This window comes from Lissotriton vulgaris, chromosome 11 (assembly GCF_964263255.1).
Source record: "Lissotriton vulgaris chromosome 11, aLisVul1.2, whole genome shotgun sequence".
Lineage (NCBI taxonomy): Eukaryota > Metazoa > Chordata > Amphibia > Caudata > Salamandridae > Lissotriton > Lissotriton vulgaris.
Genome location: NC_141699.1, coordinates 862,192,118 through 862,208,419, shown reverse-complemented (window position 1 = coordinate 862,208,419; position 16,302 = coordinate 862,192,118). Strand labels below are relative to the sequence as shown.

At 49.0% G+C, this 16,302-nt stretch overlaps 1 protein-coding gene across 3 annotated transcripts in view; it reads left to right on the top strand.

The window, feature by feature from the left end:
* The window catches only part of ATG4B (autophagy related 4B cysteine peptidase), a 552,878-nt gene that overhangs the window by 102,924 nt on the left and 433,652 nt on the right, over positions 1–16,302 (top strand). For all 3 annotated transcript variants that reach the window (XM_086944003.1, XM_086944004.1, XM_086944005.1), the window contains exon 2: positions 9,902–10,003. In XM_086944003.1, coding sequence (XP_086800129.1) covers positions 9,902–10,003 — 102 coding nt within the window. The remainder of the gene's footprint in view (positions 1–9,901; positions 10,004–16,302) is intronic.

The following is a 16,302-nucleotide window of genomic DNA, read 5'->3' as shown; positions in this document are numbered from 1 at the left end:
GGAAGACGACACATTGGCGGAGGCCGGGATAGCACACCCTTGACACACACCCCCCCCCCCCTCCCCCCTGCCGCCGAGGACGGTATCGCCTTTGGAGGCCCTGGGGACCGCTGGTGGAGTCGCTTAAAACAGCTGTGAGTTGCCCCAGGACTACACTGACCGGGTGGTGGCGACTGGACTGGCGGCGCCCCCCCCTGCACAGAGCTATTAGGCATGGGGGCACACAGTGGGCTGCAGCACGTCGCTGGGCGCCTGGCACCCTGGGGTGAGGCCAAGAGGAGGCTGCGACGGGGCCGCTGACCGGCCCTGGGGCCGTGGATTGTACGCAGCTACGAGGCAATGAGGGCGGACCCGGGTTTGCCCTCTAATACAGGACCGAGAATCATCGGGGCACCTTGACCTGGAGTGCACCGGGGGGAGCCGTGAGGGAGCTGCGGTGAGCCAAGAGACCTGACACCCCCCACGGCGGAACCCGTATGTCCACGCATCGCCCTCACTGGATGGCACACTATTTGAAGTGTGGGAGGTGCTGCCCACTAACCTAGATTGGTCGGCGCTTGGGGCCCCGCGACGCAGGATTGGAGTGCGCTACCGGACGCAACCATGGCGAAACCTCGGGCCCGCAAGGATGAAGATCCACCACCGTCAGACGCAGACTCCCCCCCCCCCCCCCACCCCCTCAGGAGCATAGGGGTAACCAGGATTTGCCACGAGACCCGGGGATCCAAATCCAACTAGATAAAATCCTGGTGGCCAAAGCGGACTCCCGTGTTGCCTTCCAGCAGGACATTGCACAAGTAGCGAAGGGGCTGGGTCTGTTGAGGGCAGACCACTCGAAGCTTGCTGACCGGGTGAAGCAGACCGATCTTACGCTTTAGGAGATTGGCCCCGGGCAGACTGCGATGTCAGCGACCAAGGCGGGCGTCCTGGACCGTCTCACTGTGCGGGAGCGGCGAGCTGAGGACACGGAAGGCAGAAACAGACGCAATAACATCCGCGTGGTGGGACTGCCGAAGAAAATTGAGGGATCGGACATTGTGAGCTACTTGGAAACTTGGCTTTGGACTGTAGTAGCCCCTGAGGGGCTCTCTAGCTTCTACACCTTGGAGCGGGCGCATCGATTCCCGGCTAAGCCGCCGTTGCAGGGGCGTCCTCCGCGGCCGGTAGTGGCGCGGCTGCTACTCTTTCGGGACCGCGACTTGCTTCTTCGGAGGGCCCGCACCAATGGCCCTTTCCAGGTGGACAACAGTAGTGTTACTCTCTTTCCGGACTCCTCGTTGGACACGCAATGGTGCCGCATGTCATTCCAAGCTGTCAAGAAAGAACTGCGCACGGAAGGGATTCAGTACTCTGTTTTTCCCAGCCAAGTTGCGCATAGCACTCGACGGAAAGACTCACTTCCATGACACGCTGGAAGACGCATGGGATTGGCTGGAATCTTACAGGGCAGGAAAGGATGGCCAGGACGCGGAGGCAAGGGAACTGGCTGGAGACTCTCAACCTCGCAGGGCACAATGGTTGCGCCGCCGCAGGCGGGGCCTGCAGAAACCATCGACCTCCCAGACGGCCATGGAGCGTAGGGGCGCACTAGAAGCGGTGACGGCGATCTCTGGAGAACTGCTGAAGACCACGCCGGAGGCATCAGAACTTGGCAGCAACAAGGGCCAATCGGAGGCGGAGTCCTCTAGGTCAGACGATCCACGCTTGCCGACGGTCACTCCTGGGATGGCGGATGGACTGCTGGATGAGTAGATATTGTGCTGGCGGTGGGACTGGGTGGTCTGCCCTAGAATGCTGTACTGCAGTTATTGTTTTCTCTTTTGAATGGGGGTTATAGTGCTACATTGGAGACGCGGGGGCTGGGTGACTGGATTGGGAGGGACTAGGATTGGGGTGGTGCTGAGGTTGCGGGGGGTTCCGGGGGGGTCTGGGAGGTCTTGTGTTTTTGGGGGGACTTGAGGGCGGGCATTGGTAGTGCTTTTGGTTTATTGTAGGTCGTTTCCTAGGCTTTATCCCACCCCCACCGAATGGTACTAGTTCGTTTGCCTTAGCTTTGCACGAGGCACACAGTTAGGGTAGTTTGGATGGGATTCACTATGTTGGTGCCTGTTCTTGGGGGGGAGGGAGATGTACTGGGTGGTTGGTTTTTTTTAAGGGATGGAGTTTGTTTGGGGGACACTGTCTGCTGGTGAACTTAACCGGGAGAGTGGTACTATTGAGTGTTGTGTATTTGTGTGCTGATACCGCCACCTGGCACCCGGAAGTGGGTGGCTGCGTTGAGTGGTTTTCGCATCATTGTCATGGGTCCGGCACCTGATGTGAAATGTATAACCTGGAATGTTCGGGGATTGCACTCCATGCAGCGTAGATATAAGGTCCATTCTTATTTGGTCCGCAGGGGCGCGCAGGTGGCTTTCTTACAAGAGACACATTTGACTAAGACTGAGGGGCTTGCTCTACAGCGCAGGTGGCGGGGACTGCTTTATTATACCACTTACTCAGCCTTTGAATGGGGGTTCTGATATGGGTTAGAGCTGGGGTTCCCTTTCAAGTGCTAGACCAACTGATAAACCCTGATGGCCGCTACGTCGCAGTTAGAGGTCGCCTCTATGGGCACAAGGTGACCCTCTGTTCTGTCTACGCTCCTAATGTGGAGCAGGCGTCCTTTTTGGAGACTTTGTCTTCTGCCCTCGCAGATTATTTCATGACACCGGTATTGCTGGGGCAGACTTTAATTCGGTGGCCGATATTACCACGGGCAGGTCCCATCCTCCACTACCCACAGCCCCGATCAATAAATTAGCTAGGGCTCGAGCCCAATGGCAAGACAATTGGGGACTAGTTGACGTCTGGCGCGCGCAGCATCCAGCTGATAGAGATTACTCCTATTATTCGACCTTGCACGACCTGCACGTTCGGTTGGATGCCATTTTGTGTAGTACCGGCCTGGCATCACTGGCGGCTAGTAGCGAGTATCTAGCGCGCACCATCTCGGATCATAACCCGCTATTGGTAAACTTCTGCTAGGTGGCAGAGTGCCCCAGGGTCCCAACTTGGAGACTGCGTCCCGAAATGTTAGAAGATCAGGCCTTCCGCGCGGAGTTGGGAGATGGGGTCGAACACTACTTTGTGGAGAATGCGGGCACTGCTGCGACGGTGTCCCTGGAATGGGACGCCTTCAAAGTGGTGATCCGCGGGATCTGTATCGCCAAGTGGGTGGGAGCTAGGAAGCTGCTATTGCAGGAAATTGGGACGGGCGAACTGGCCCTCCGCGACGCTGAGAGGGCTCACTCGTAAGGCTCTGGGACGCGTGACGAAGTACTGGCCCGGAAGGGGGCGGTGGCGATGGGGGTGGAGCGCCTCCTGTGCTTTGACCACAGAGCTTTCTTGGCTCGCGCACATGCAGAGCGGGACAAAGTTGGTACATTATTGGCCTGGTTGGCTGACCCCGCTCCTCGAAGCGTACCCGTTCTGGCGCTGGACTCCCCCCAGGACGGTTGGAATATGAGCGACATCTCATAAGTGACCGATTTCGATCCTTCTATGCGAGTCTCTGCACCAGCCAGTTGCGGACTGGCGAGGAAGATACTCAGGTGTTTCTAGACAGCTTGGAGCTGCCCGTACTCGAGGAGGAGGAAGCGGAGGGGCTTGGACAGGACATTACTCTATCTGAGATTCGATGCGCCATCAAGCAACTGGCTCGCAACAAAACACCGGGCGTTGATGGTTTGCCTATCGAGTTCTACCTGACGTATATCAACCTCCTGGCCCCCAGACTATTGGTGATATACCAGGAGGCTCGACGGACTGGAATATTACCGGTTTCTACTCGGGAGGCCATTATTGTTCGCTCCTCAAGCCAGGAAAGCCACCGACATACCCAGCTGCGTACAGGCCTCTCTCTATGCTCACCACTGACTACAAAATACTGAGCTGGTGCTGGCCACTAGACTCCTTCCCTTTATGACGCGGTTGGTACACCCAGATCAGGCTGGCTTTATCCCAACGCACAATACTGCCAGTAGCATACGTAGGTTGATAGGAATATTGGATGGAGGCCGTTCAATGGAGGGGCAAACGATGGTCCTTTCAATTGACATTGCTAAGGCATTTGACAGTTGGAATGGCCCTATCTGTTCTCAGTTATGACGGCATTTGGGCTTGGAGCCGGGTATGTCCGCTGGGCTACAATACTGTATTTGTCGGCAACAGCTAGGGTTCGTGTGGGTGGGGTTGTCTCCTCTTCCTACCCGGTGGGCCGGGGCACGAGGCAGGGATGTCCGCTCTCCCCGCTGTTGTTTGCCCTTGCGATGGAGCCGCTGGCTGCGCGCGCTAGAATGGGGGGGGGATACCTCGGACTTCAACTCCGAGGACTTGCGCACTATATTTCGCTTTATGCAGACGACCTCCTGTACTTTCTGAGAGGTGCGGAGGAGGCCCTGGATGGGGCACTTGCCCTTCTTGACCGGTTCGGGGACATCTCGGGTTTGCGGGTTAATTGGGCAAAAACTGCGGTTTTCCGGTGACTCCTACATGCAACCCGCCACACTACCGCATGATCTGGCGTGGGAGAGGAGGTGCCTTTCCTGTCTGGGAGTACAGGTGTATCACGCTCAGGAGGATCTCTTTGAGGGCAACATTGGGAGAGCAATGAGGGGCCTGAGAGGTAGCATGAGGTTTTGGTGGACCCTGCCATTATTGGTGGCAGGTGGTGTAGCGCTGCTGAAGATGGTGGCGCTTCTTCGTCTGTTATACTTTTTCTGGACCCTCCCGATACGGATACCGGTTGCTTTTTTCCGACAACTCCGAACTGCGGTGGGTGGCTTCATCTGGGGTGCGGGACGGCGTAGGGTGGCGCTGGACACATTGATGCGTCCGAGAGCTGAGGGGGGCCTTGCAGCCCCGGATTTTGAATTGTATTATCCGGCTGCGCAATTCCAATTTCTTACTCAGGCGGTGGCGCTGGAGTTTCGGGGACCGGAGGGGGGGACCTGTGCCGGAGGTGCCGAGACATGTCCTGTCATTCGTGATCCTGCAGCAGCGACTGAGGACTGCTGAATTATCAATGGTGGAGGGCACCCTGAGGCATTGCTGGAAACGGTTCCGCAATAGAAGTGGGGTGCAGCATCCCTACGCACCCGAGATATCGCTGGGCATGTGCACGGCATTCAACTGGTCAGCCCTGGCGGAATGGGAGGAGCTGGGCCTGTAGATGGTGGGTGACCTGTATGTAGACGGTGTACTGTTACCCTATGGTACGTTACAGGAGACCTTTGGTCTTCCACGTGGCCATTTCCGAATACACGTGGCATTGACTGCTGCCATACAGAAGTATTGGGGTGCTAGCCTCTCCGAACCGCCAACAAGCGCAGCATGTCAGTATGTAGTAATGGCAGCGGGCACGCATAAGGCGGTCACCTGTCTGTATAAACGGATGCTGGGGGAAGGGCTCAGCCCGTTGCAAAAACTCCGGGAGCAGTGGGTGACTGACTTAAACAAAGCAATTCCAGACGCCGACTGATTACAGATCCTTAAAAGAGCATGGAAGGGTACCAGGAACACTAGGTTCCAGCTAATTCAATTCTTCGTACTACATAGGGCATACCTCACGCCAGCTAAAATGAATCTGTATTTTCGGATTGACACATCGATCTGCCCCCGGTGCCGGCTGCAGGAAGCGGATCTGAGCCATATGCTCTGGGACTGTCCTCAGTTGGGAACATACTGGGAGGAGGTAACTAAGTTGTTCTGTGGGGTGACTGAGCGACGTATTGTTCTGGATAAGGAAGCTTGCCTCTTACACTGGTTCCCACACACTAGCAAAAATAAGATAACTAGCAAGTTTATAGACCTGGGACTCATCCTAGCCAAGAAGGAAATTACATCACACTGGAAGGCAGCGGCAGGCCCCAGCTATGCTAGATGGAAAGCGGCATTGTTTCTATGGGTGGGCAGCGAGAGTCCTGTTCGATTGTAGCAGGCCCATAGATCTCATAGTGATAGGGCGTTGGAGGCAGCGCGGGCATGGGAGGCTTTGGTGATGGAACTCCGGAACCCGTGTGGGGATACTGGATCGGACTCTACGGCAGCGACGGAGGAAGAGAGGTCATAGGCGGCCTCTTCGGGCTTTGGGGAGTTTAGAGCGGAGTGCGGTCCCCGACTTTCAGGTGGTTGCAGTGATTCCTACCATTATGGTTGAGATGCTCAGTGCACACATCGCGTACTAGGGTAGTATATCGATGACAATTGTTATCTGGGTTACAGCACCGGCAGCAGGGGTGGGGGGATGGGGGTTTGTTGGACATTGAGAATGGCCATACATGGAGTACTGTATATTGATCTAGAGCCCTGGGTTCTGATATGCCACTGTGTTGATTGAAGGGGCTTGGCATCGCAGCACCGAACCTGGATTGTGATCTAAAGTGCCTGGCTGAATTGCTGGATTATTGTCGAGCCTTTACTCATTACAAACTGTGGGACTCTTTGTATTTATGATGGTCTCTCCTCATGTTTTGTTTTTGTTTTGAAATAATAAAAAGATTTCAACAAAAAAAAAAATAAGATCCGTTAGTGTTGGCTCCGAGGGAGCAGTTTGCACTTCTTCAACCACCGAAGGCATCTTCTTTACGTCCCTGGGGATCCCTTAGGGATGGTGTACCGATCGAGCTTATTGACCTGCACAATTCTGGAACCCCTGGATGAGCGCGATGAGGCCTTATCTGATTCCGGCCCTGCCGCCATTCCGTCGCAGGCTATTATTAAATCCAGTCAGAGCACTTTCCACTCGTTTGGCCCAAGGCATCCGTAGCGCCCAACGATCCTGCAGTCTACTGTTAGGGACCGGGTATTAGATTTCAGTTTACCTTCCTTTCTTTTCACCTCCGCATATCATGTTGCTTCAAGGCGGAGGGTGCGGTTCTCAGCTACCTCCAGTCCCACAGCTCACCCTGGATGTTGGGCACAATATTGCTCTCTCTTTCGCCCCCTCGTCGCCCACCACAATCTTCCAGCGGGGGAAGCGGGATGTGGCCCCGGGTTGCGGCCCCACACAGCTCCGCGTTCAATCTCCGGAACGGGCAGTGGAGCACTATCTTCCGCACTTCAGGTCTTCTGCCACATTATTACTAGCGGGGGCGGCTGAAAGACGCCACTATATCGGGCTGCCAACCCCAACCTTCGGGCCGTGGGAGATCACTTTGCGGCCCAGATGTTGTTGCATTACTGGTCGGCCTTCAGCTCCACGCGAGGTCCCGGCTTCTCTCCCGACCAGGCCCCAAACTTCCAGACGGCACAGCTTTGCTCCAAAACACGGAGACGGGCCAGGGGAGCAGGGAAGGTCGTCATTTACGCTCACTGATCAGGGGGTGATAAAAGCGATCAGGATAATTGACAGGATATCTCGTCAAGGAACGGTGGTCGGTGGAGCCGTAGTTCTACGCGACCATCTTGGTCGCTGGCTTGGCTCCTCTCCCAAGATTTTTTTTTTAATTTGTGGGGGGCATGCATCTATCGGGAGCCACATTTCACTTTTGTTATTAGTTCCACTAGGTGAACTTTGCTATTGTGGAGAAAGGTTGAGATGGAGGTGTGATTTCTATTTTCTGGTGCAGTCTGTATATAACATGCTGATGGGAATAGTGTCTTGTATTTCCTTTACTTTGTCCACGAAGAAAGAGTTTGGATCATCGCATCATTTCTGTGTAGGTGTGATCGGTAGTATAAATCGATCTGGGTTTGATACTTCCCTCACTATATTGAAGATGTCTTTTGCCTTATTATTGGAGTTTATGACTTTGTTTGAAAAGTATGTTATTTTAGCCCGTAAGATAGCTTTTTAATAATTATTCCTGCTTTGTACAAAGAGCTCCTTAATTTTCCATCAAATCCGTTTTTCTCCATTTCCGTTCTGCCTGATGTGTTATTATTTTGGCTGTCCTTAACTCTTCTAAGAGCCATTTGGATACCTCATGGCAGCGGATGGATCTAGTTGTTTGGAGTGGGGCATGTATATTACTGTCCGTCCTTTGCCAGTTTGAGATTGCTTCCTCTAATTCCTCCAGATTCTCTGTCGTGGGGGGCAGGTTGGAGGCCATGTATCACAGACAGAGTTAATATTTATACGGTTTCTAGACATGGTCCCTGGTCGTGTAGCGGTTTTTGGTAGCACAAGATTGTCTAGTGTAAAACTTATTAGCTGGTGGTCTAAAGATATGCACAGATTGATGGAGAGATTGGATAGGGCAAGGTTTAGGGACAAGACGTGGTCCAGCATGTTCTGTGTTTTGAGTATAAGCACACTTATATATTGTTCGACGTTGAGGCCATGTAGCTTATCGGTCAGATTCCTGGAGTCTTGGCCCCCAGCCCCCTCATTTGCCCAGTAGTTCACGTCTCCAATTTGTCTTAGATGCACTTAATATAGAGGGTGGGAGGAGTGGAGGACACCGGCCGGTTTTCCTCTACTGAAAAACGCTCTTAATTGCCTTTAGAGGTACAGTACATATGCAGGACTGACCACAAAAATCTTGGGGTACACACTAGTGCTGAGGCCGTTTTGATGTTTCCTAAATGTGACGTTACTTCAGTCGGTAAGAATCAAGCAAACAAAAACATGCATGGAATATATTATTAGCTCGAGTTGCAAAGGAATAAAGGAAATGAATAAGCTAGGGTATTAAAAGTACGTGTAGTACTGCTCTTTTGTGCCATATGAAATATTCCCGTCATGACCAGGGGAAAGAGGCGGTTAGGAACACCAGTTCGATCTTTGATCAATCCGATGTGGGATTTTTTGGGAAGGGACCAAATCATGACGAATTTACCCAGAATAATCTGTATGGGTGGGCATTTACGTCTAATAGACCTATGACTATGAGGAAACAGCATGCGTGGTTACAACAACAGCCTTTACCACGCATACCTTTACTACGAGATACGTAGTAAAGGCATATGTGGTAAATGCTAAAAAAGTGTGGGATTAAAAAGGGGGGTTGGGGGGTATCCCCCCCCCCCCCCAAAAAACGCACCTGATGTTACGAAACTGAGGCAATCGGCGTCGTTTAAGAGGAAACAGAAAGAAACTTCTGCTCCTCTTTACGACGTCAGTGACGCCACCAAGGAAAATGGAGAGGAGACGACATGAATAGGTAAGAGGGAATTTTAGTTAAAAAAAAAAAAAAGAATAAGGGTTAAGGGCAGGGGTAATTATAAGGAGTGGGGCTGTGGGTCATGTAAAGATACAGGGGAGGGGTAAACCTTTACCAAGAGTATGCCCTTACCATGCATACATTTACAACGAAAATCGTTGTAAATCTATGCATGGTAAAGGAATATTCGTGGTAAAGGTTATGCGTGGAAAAAGCATTCCGTTGTAATGCGTGGTAAAGGCATGCGTTGCAACGGAATGCGTTGTAACGACATACAACCATGACTATGTTGTGTACTTGACAGTCTTCAGGGCTTCACAGTAAATTGTTCCAAAAGTGGGAGTAGTGTGTCCAGTCATTGGTTTAATTAGGGGGAGGCTCTAGAAAGTAGTGGCTTTCAGCTGGGGGCAAGGGATGACCTGGGAGTTGCTCATGACAGCTATTTTTTGGGCAGCGTAGCATGGTATCAACTTTGGCATTGTGAACACTGAAATGAAAGCCTCAAACATCTTTAATCCTAAAAAATAAATGTTGCTACTTTTCATATACTGTGATCAGCATCAGTACTTGATTCTTCTGTCTGGCATCTTTTCGGAAATGCTCAGTTGTGTTTATAGCAAAGTCAAATCAAATCAAAATAATCTTTATTCGGTTTTAAATATTAAAATCATAAAAGCACAAGTCAGCATATGCTGCAGTATTTATCCCACTTAATAGTTTTTTAAACTTAGGTATGTCTTTTGTTTCCAAACCAGCTACGCTCACCTACGATACTCTGCGATTTGCTGACATAGAAGATTTTCCAGAGACTGAAGACCCAGTCTGGATCCTCGGGAAGAATTACAGTGCCCTAACAGGTATATTTGCACCTCCTTGCCATACATAAGCTTCACCATTCTGTTCTTCCTTTCTGGGAGAAAATATGAAGTCTGCTGGGACAAGTGCTTTTGTAACAATTTAGCATCTGATGTTAAACACCATGTAGCCCCATCTTTCGGGTTTAGTTTGATGGGTTTGGTGCAGTGCCAACTGAAGAGTCACACCCTTAATGTAGGCATAGGTCCATTTCCAGGTGACATAATATTTATTTTCTCCTCTAGAGAAAGCTTGTTTTCTTTCTCCCCCTTCACCAGTGCAGCTCACCTTTTATATTCACTGTGACCCTTCTTTTTCCAGTGATCTGGACTCGGATCTTAACCATCCAGTCTACATAAATCCTTCATCATGGTTCTGTGGCAACACCTTTCACTTCTTCTTTTTTTTTTTTTTTTTAAATCAATAATTTGAATATGGTGTTAGTAGAGGTATAACACACAAGATGATGGGACGGATTGTTCCACAATGGCAAAGCATTCAGTAGAGGTATTACACATGGTAAAAAATTATCTATTTATTTAGTATTTTTATGTAGCACATTCTGGATCATAACATGCCAGAGCACTTTACATGCTGTACAGTGTATAAAGAAACCTTTACAATGTAAAATGACATGAGCAATATGGGACATGAACAATTAGATACAAAGCAAAGGTCACAGGAACAGAGTTAATGTAAGACCACTTAACAAGCAAATATTTCAGCTCTTTCTTTGTGGCGATATAGATGGAATGGTGTAGTTCACATTCAGAGAAAGACTGGTTCAGAGGCTGTGTAGTGTTGAAGACAGGAGTCTCGAGTAATGAGTGTCACAGCTGTGAAGTTAACAAGAACACTCTTGGATCTTCTTCGCCAGGTAGTGGGAGTGGTCATAATTTAATAGTTAGCATATAAAGCATATTTATATGAAGATAGATTGGTCTTCGTTGGGAAACCAATTGAAATTGAGCACTATGGGGCAAAATTGTCAAATCGGTCTGTGCTAGCGCTGAGTCGAGGAGAAGCATGAAATGCAGCTTTCAGAGGTGTGGTGAATTATTGCCATGCGGTAGAATAAACTACCCATAATGTAACCAGGAGTGGAGAGGACACAAGCTTTGATTACCTCCTTGAAATCTTTTTCTGGTTAAAAAAGGTTTATTTTTATTTGAAAGGTTTTATATTGCGCAAACATGACCCATCAGAGTATCAGAGCGCTGTACACAAAAGCAAGCAATATAACCAGGAGAAGATATAGCCCAGATCATGGGAGGAAAACAGCAGGATAAAATGCATTGTAAAACATTACACGTAGTGCGGTAAACAAGAAGTACAGTACGTTTAAGTGGCTTCAGGACTATTATTGCAAGTAGCTATACAAACGCAACCCTTTGACTTCTTTTTTTAATGTGTCGATTGAGGGGTTAGTACTGATTCTGGAAAGAAGAGAGTTCCATATTCTTAGAGCAAGACCAGAGGAGGATCAGTTCTAAGTTCTCTTTTTGTTGAATGTTTGAGGCTTTAGCAGTAGATTATTAGAACTTCTGAGGGCTTGGTTCATACCATATAGTTCAAGTTTTTTTTTGCTAGCTAGACTGGAGTGTTAAAGTGCAGTGCTTTGTGTGTCAGGCAGGCTATCTTGAAACAAATGTTTGCTTCAAAAGGGAGCTACTTGAGTTGAAATAGATCCGGCGTGATGTGATCACGTTTTCTAGAAGCTGTCATGAGTCTGGCAGCAGAGTTCAGGGTAGCCCTTAGAGTGATAATTCACACAAAAGAGGAGGGGTGAGGGTAACAGACTTGCCTACTCCGGTCCCCCTTTACAATACTTTCACATGCTGTGTGTCTTAATACTGCCCTTACTCACACAGTTGTGTGACATGCTTCATCATAGGGCTGCTACCAAACACCCCTGCACAGCCAATGCCTGAGGTGGGGCAATAGGGTGGGGAAAGACAAACACAACATAAAAGAAAAACAATAAAGTCTAAAGTTACTGGGATCACTGCAAGTGAAAGTGCAGTGTGGATTAAAACTAGCTTGGAGGTGTCACTGTGCCTATACTTTATTCCTGGACCCTCTGGCCAGGATTGAAAAACATGAAGGATGGTGGTGATTGGGAGATGTAATGTTCTCCTTACACCCCTCCTTACTGACAAATCAACGATATGTTTCGGCTCTGTGTATGCGCCCCACGTACGGGGTCACGCCAGCCTTCCTCAGGACTCTACCCGTCCGAGAGTATATATGTTTATGCAGTGCTTTAAGTGGGAAAAAAACTGGGGGTGCTCTAAAAGGGGCGTGGTAAATCTCTTAATGGGGTGTGGCCTATCTGAGTAGGGGCGTGGTCTAAATCAAGATAACTAGCACTGCTGCTCACGGGATCCCTTTAATCCCTCTGTGACTTTTTCCCAACTAAAACTACAGTTTTTCTGCATGATCTTTCAGGTTGAAAGCCGGGGCTATCAAGGGCAGCCAAGTATAAACAACATTATTTTGGTGCCCGTATCACATTCACACACTCCTTTCACTATCCCCCCCCTCCACTCTTCTCTCTGTGTTTTGTCTTCCTCTCTTTCTGTAGGAATGAAGGTCCTCTACTGTGAACGTAACCTCTAGAATATTTTCTGGCTGACCCTCTAATCTCCACATTTGGTCATTTGATTGAACCAATACGGGTCAAAAGGAATTTTGGTGACCAGTTTTGTTTTTAGGTTTACGTTTTATTTTTGTGAATCACACAAACAGCATCTAACAAATGCAAATACCATCAATATGGAAAAGCCGCCATACAGTAGTATCTCACCCAGGAATTATGTTTCAGCTTTTTATTTGATCTTCATTAGTTTATTTTTGCAATTTTATACGGTGCAGACTCGACCCAAAGGCATTGACGCAGGAAAGTAAGAAGTACCCTTTGGATAATACACATCACAGAGTCAAAGATAAGCATTACGGAACTAAAAGTAACAAAAAATTAGTTGCAGCGTAGACAATCCCTTGCCAGGAGGCACTTGGCTGTCAATCACAATGCACGCATAAAAAACATAAAGATGCAAGTTTGTAACTGGAATCTACACGTTATACAAGCTCAAACTAAAAAACGATTCTAATCAAACTGTGGGGATAACCCACTGCACTTACATATCAAGGATGGGGCTCCACAAGTGAAAAATTGTGAGACTAATTTTCCCGACCTCTCGAATTCAAAACACGGCTCCAATTCATTAAGTGAAGGTTGTGTAGGTCCTGCTGGAGCAGGCTGCCTGGGGCAGAGGCGCATCTAGAGCCAAATTTCGGGGGTGCGGGGAGGAGGGTAAGAAAAAAATTCGGGGGGGGTGTGAATCTTTAATCAATGGGCAGAGTGGAACTGCAGGGGCTCCTAGAAGGGGTGAAACAACAGCAAGGCCTCATTAACAGGCAAATTGTCTTAAAGACCTGTGAAGTGCTGGGGTGCGGCTGTGTGGCTGTCTCAGGCGGGCTGACACACGAGGGGGATGGGGTTAGAGGGGCAGCTGCCACTGAAGCCCTTTGAGTTCTATGGGTGTTGCGCGCCTGGCTGGGGTCCTCTGCCTCTTCAGTTTTTCAGCGTCCCAGGCTGGCACCACGTCATGCCGTGACCACTTCTCAGTGAGGAAACTGAGCTCTCACTGCAGAAGCATAGGTTCAGAGATCGCGTTCTAGCCCCCTTAGCTGTCCATCTTGAATACAGAAATACTTATAGAGGCTTACAGCCTTTTTGAAAGATCTCCCATATTTTTCTCCGGAATTGACCGGTTGGACTTTAACAGACACAGAGAATTGAACTTTTTGCCTACAATTCACAGAAAGGCCCACTATAAGCTCTAGCAATTGTGCATCTATGCCCTGATAAACTACTGTTAAGCTTCAATCCTCCAAGCCCAGGTCTTGCTCGTCATAACCATGGGGTCCCCGGCCTTATAGCCATGTACGGGTACCAAGCATAAATGAGACTTAGTAGTAATCATGGAAAGTGGAGAACACAGGGCCCTTTTATTGTCACACCAAGGGTTGCCTTGCATGGGGGCGAGTTATAGGAAGAGCATTTTTTATTTTTATTCTTAGGCTTGCTTAGGCAATCCTGCCTCCCGCAGGAGGCAATAATTCACTGCAGAGGTGGCAGTGTGGGGCTGCAGTTAAAGCCGGTTCTGAAGTATAGTTTCTTCCAGAAAGCTTACCCCCCTGGGGTTACGGGAGGCTTGCCCCAGCTGCACTTTACCCCTTCAGATCCTGCATCCAGAACCTTGGTGCCCTCCAGCTGCTCTTTACCCCCACACTTTACTCTTGACCACCTCAGTGCCCGTGGGCAGAACTCAGAGGCCACCTAAATGCTCTTTACCCCGGGACCCTGATATGAGCTGAGAGCAGATACCTCTATCTACCCTTTACCCCTTCTCGCCCGCATGGGCGCATCTGAAATCCCCTGGCTGCACTCTGTGACCTCATGCCCAAGGAGTAGGCACCCTCTGGCTGTTCTTTTCCCCCCTCGCCAAGCTCCGTGGCAATCTGTATGGATAGCTCTCGGTTCCAGCCTTCAGACACCGACCTTACTGTCGAGAAAGCGCAAATAACGAGAAAGGAGCAGCTGATACGAGTCAGCCTTGAAGACCTCAGACAGACCAAGATAACCGGGCGCTGGAGCCAGTGGCGGGAGGGGGCGCGCATGTGCAGCGTCAGTCAGGGGAAGACGTCTGCACTGCAGACAGGCTGAAGACATGCTCTGCCTAGGCACAGTCAGGGCTTCAAGTGGGCCGGGTCTGTCTGGGTCTGAGCACCAGCAGTTTTTTTGGGGGCCCTCGAAACGGGTCTGAAAAAAAAATGAAGAAAGGACTACCTTTGCCAGCCGCAAAAATAGAGCCCAATAGAGACCCGTTTCGAGGGTCTCAAAAAAAAACTGCCGGTGCTCAGACCCGGACAGACCCGGCCCACTAAAGCCCTGTGTTTATGTATCTCTCACTCGTATTCCGAGTTACTAGGGTGTCAGAATCACTCATTCTGGCTCCAAGTTATCCCCTCGACTGTACTCTGTTGGTGTACAAGTTTACCCCCAACCAATGCTAAAAATAGCGGAAGGCAAGGAGAGTCTGTCTGTAGTCACACTTTTTTCAAGGTGGGTACTCCTCCCTTAGGCTGCTAATTTGCTCCCGTCGTGTAAATATATATTCTCTCTCTCTCTCTCTCTCCCTCCCCCTTCCGAGGAAGGCCGGCGTGACCCCGTACGTTGCGATGTTCCAGTGTAGGTAGAAATCCCCAAAACAGAGATGGTTTTGGTGTAGGTCAGGTTTAGGCCTATGAATTAGTTCTTGTGCAAGATTGCCTTTTCTGACTGTTTTTGTGATGTGTTTTTGGTGCCTTACTTACCTATCAAGAGTAAATTAAAGTGATTTGACAGTTTCTGTAATAGACAGCATGCCGTATAGAATGTTAGTTGAGTCCAGCCAGTCTTGCACTTCTGTGATGCAAGACTGTGGAGATATACGTAGAAAATCCCGTTTGTTCTGAATGAATTTGAACTGTTGAGCAATTAGCCAAGATTGAACATTGTCTGACTGAAGCCTGTACGAAGAAATCAAAAGGAGAGGAATCTTTCAAATAAAGTTGTTTCATTGGCATATTCGTGATGTAGTATGCCAGACGATTTAGGGAAAAAACCTAAGGGTTTAAGAAAGAGTTTGAAGAGTGCAGAAGCTAGAACAGATACTTGAGTAACTCCTTGTGGTACAGGAACCGAATTAGAGAAGGAGCTGTTGCAAGCGATTGACAAGATAGGATTTAACTGTAAAGTGAAAAAGTTTACGATGCACACCGTTGGAGTCAACCAAAGGTTTGACCTAGGTAAACATAAAAGTCTTCACACTTATGTGTGGTAGTGTGCTACACAGTATTTGTGGGCTGCCTGTCCCACATCGAAAAGTGATATGTTAAGAAATCAAGCTGACAAATTGCTTGAAAGACTGTGTGCACTACGAGACAATTATTTAACTGTTTGAGCAATTTAAACAAAATATTCACAATTTTCGTGATGTACACTCAAAAGAACAGTCTAAACTACATTTTTTGGACACAATGGTTTCATTGTATTGAAATATACATGAATTCAATGGAAAAACAACAATTTCAGTTTGTATTACATAATGCAAATAACATAGTTTTGTTCATAATCCATGTTCATGAATTGAAATACAATAATCTGGATTCACAGCTCAGATGTGTGCTGCCCTATGCATTTCGTGACACATCGTCCCTTCTTCAGGGGCCACTGCGAAGTAAACAAAAAAAA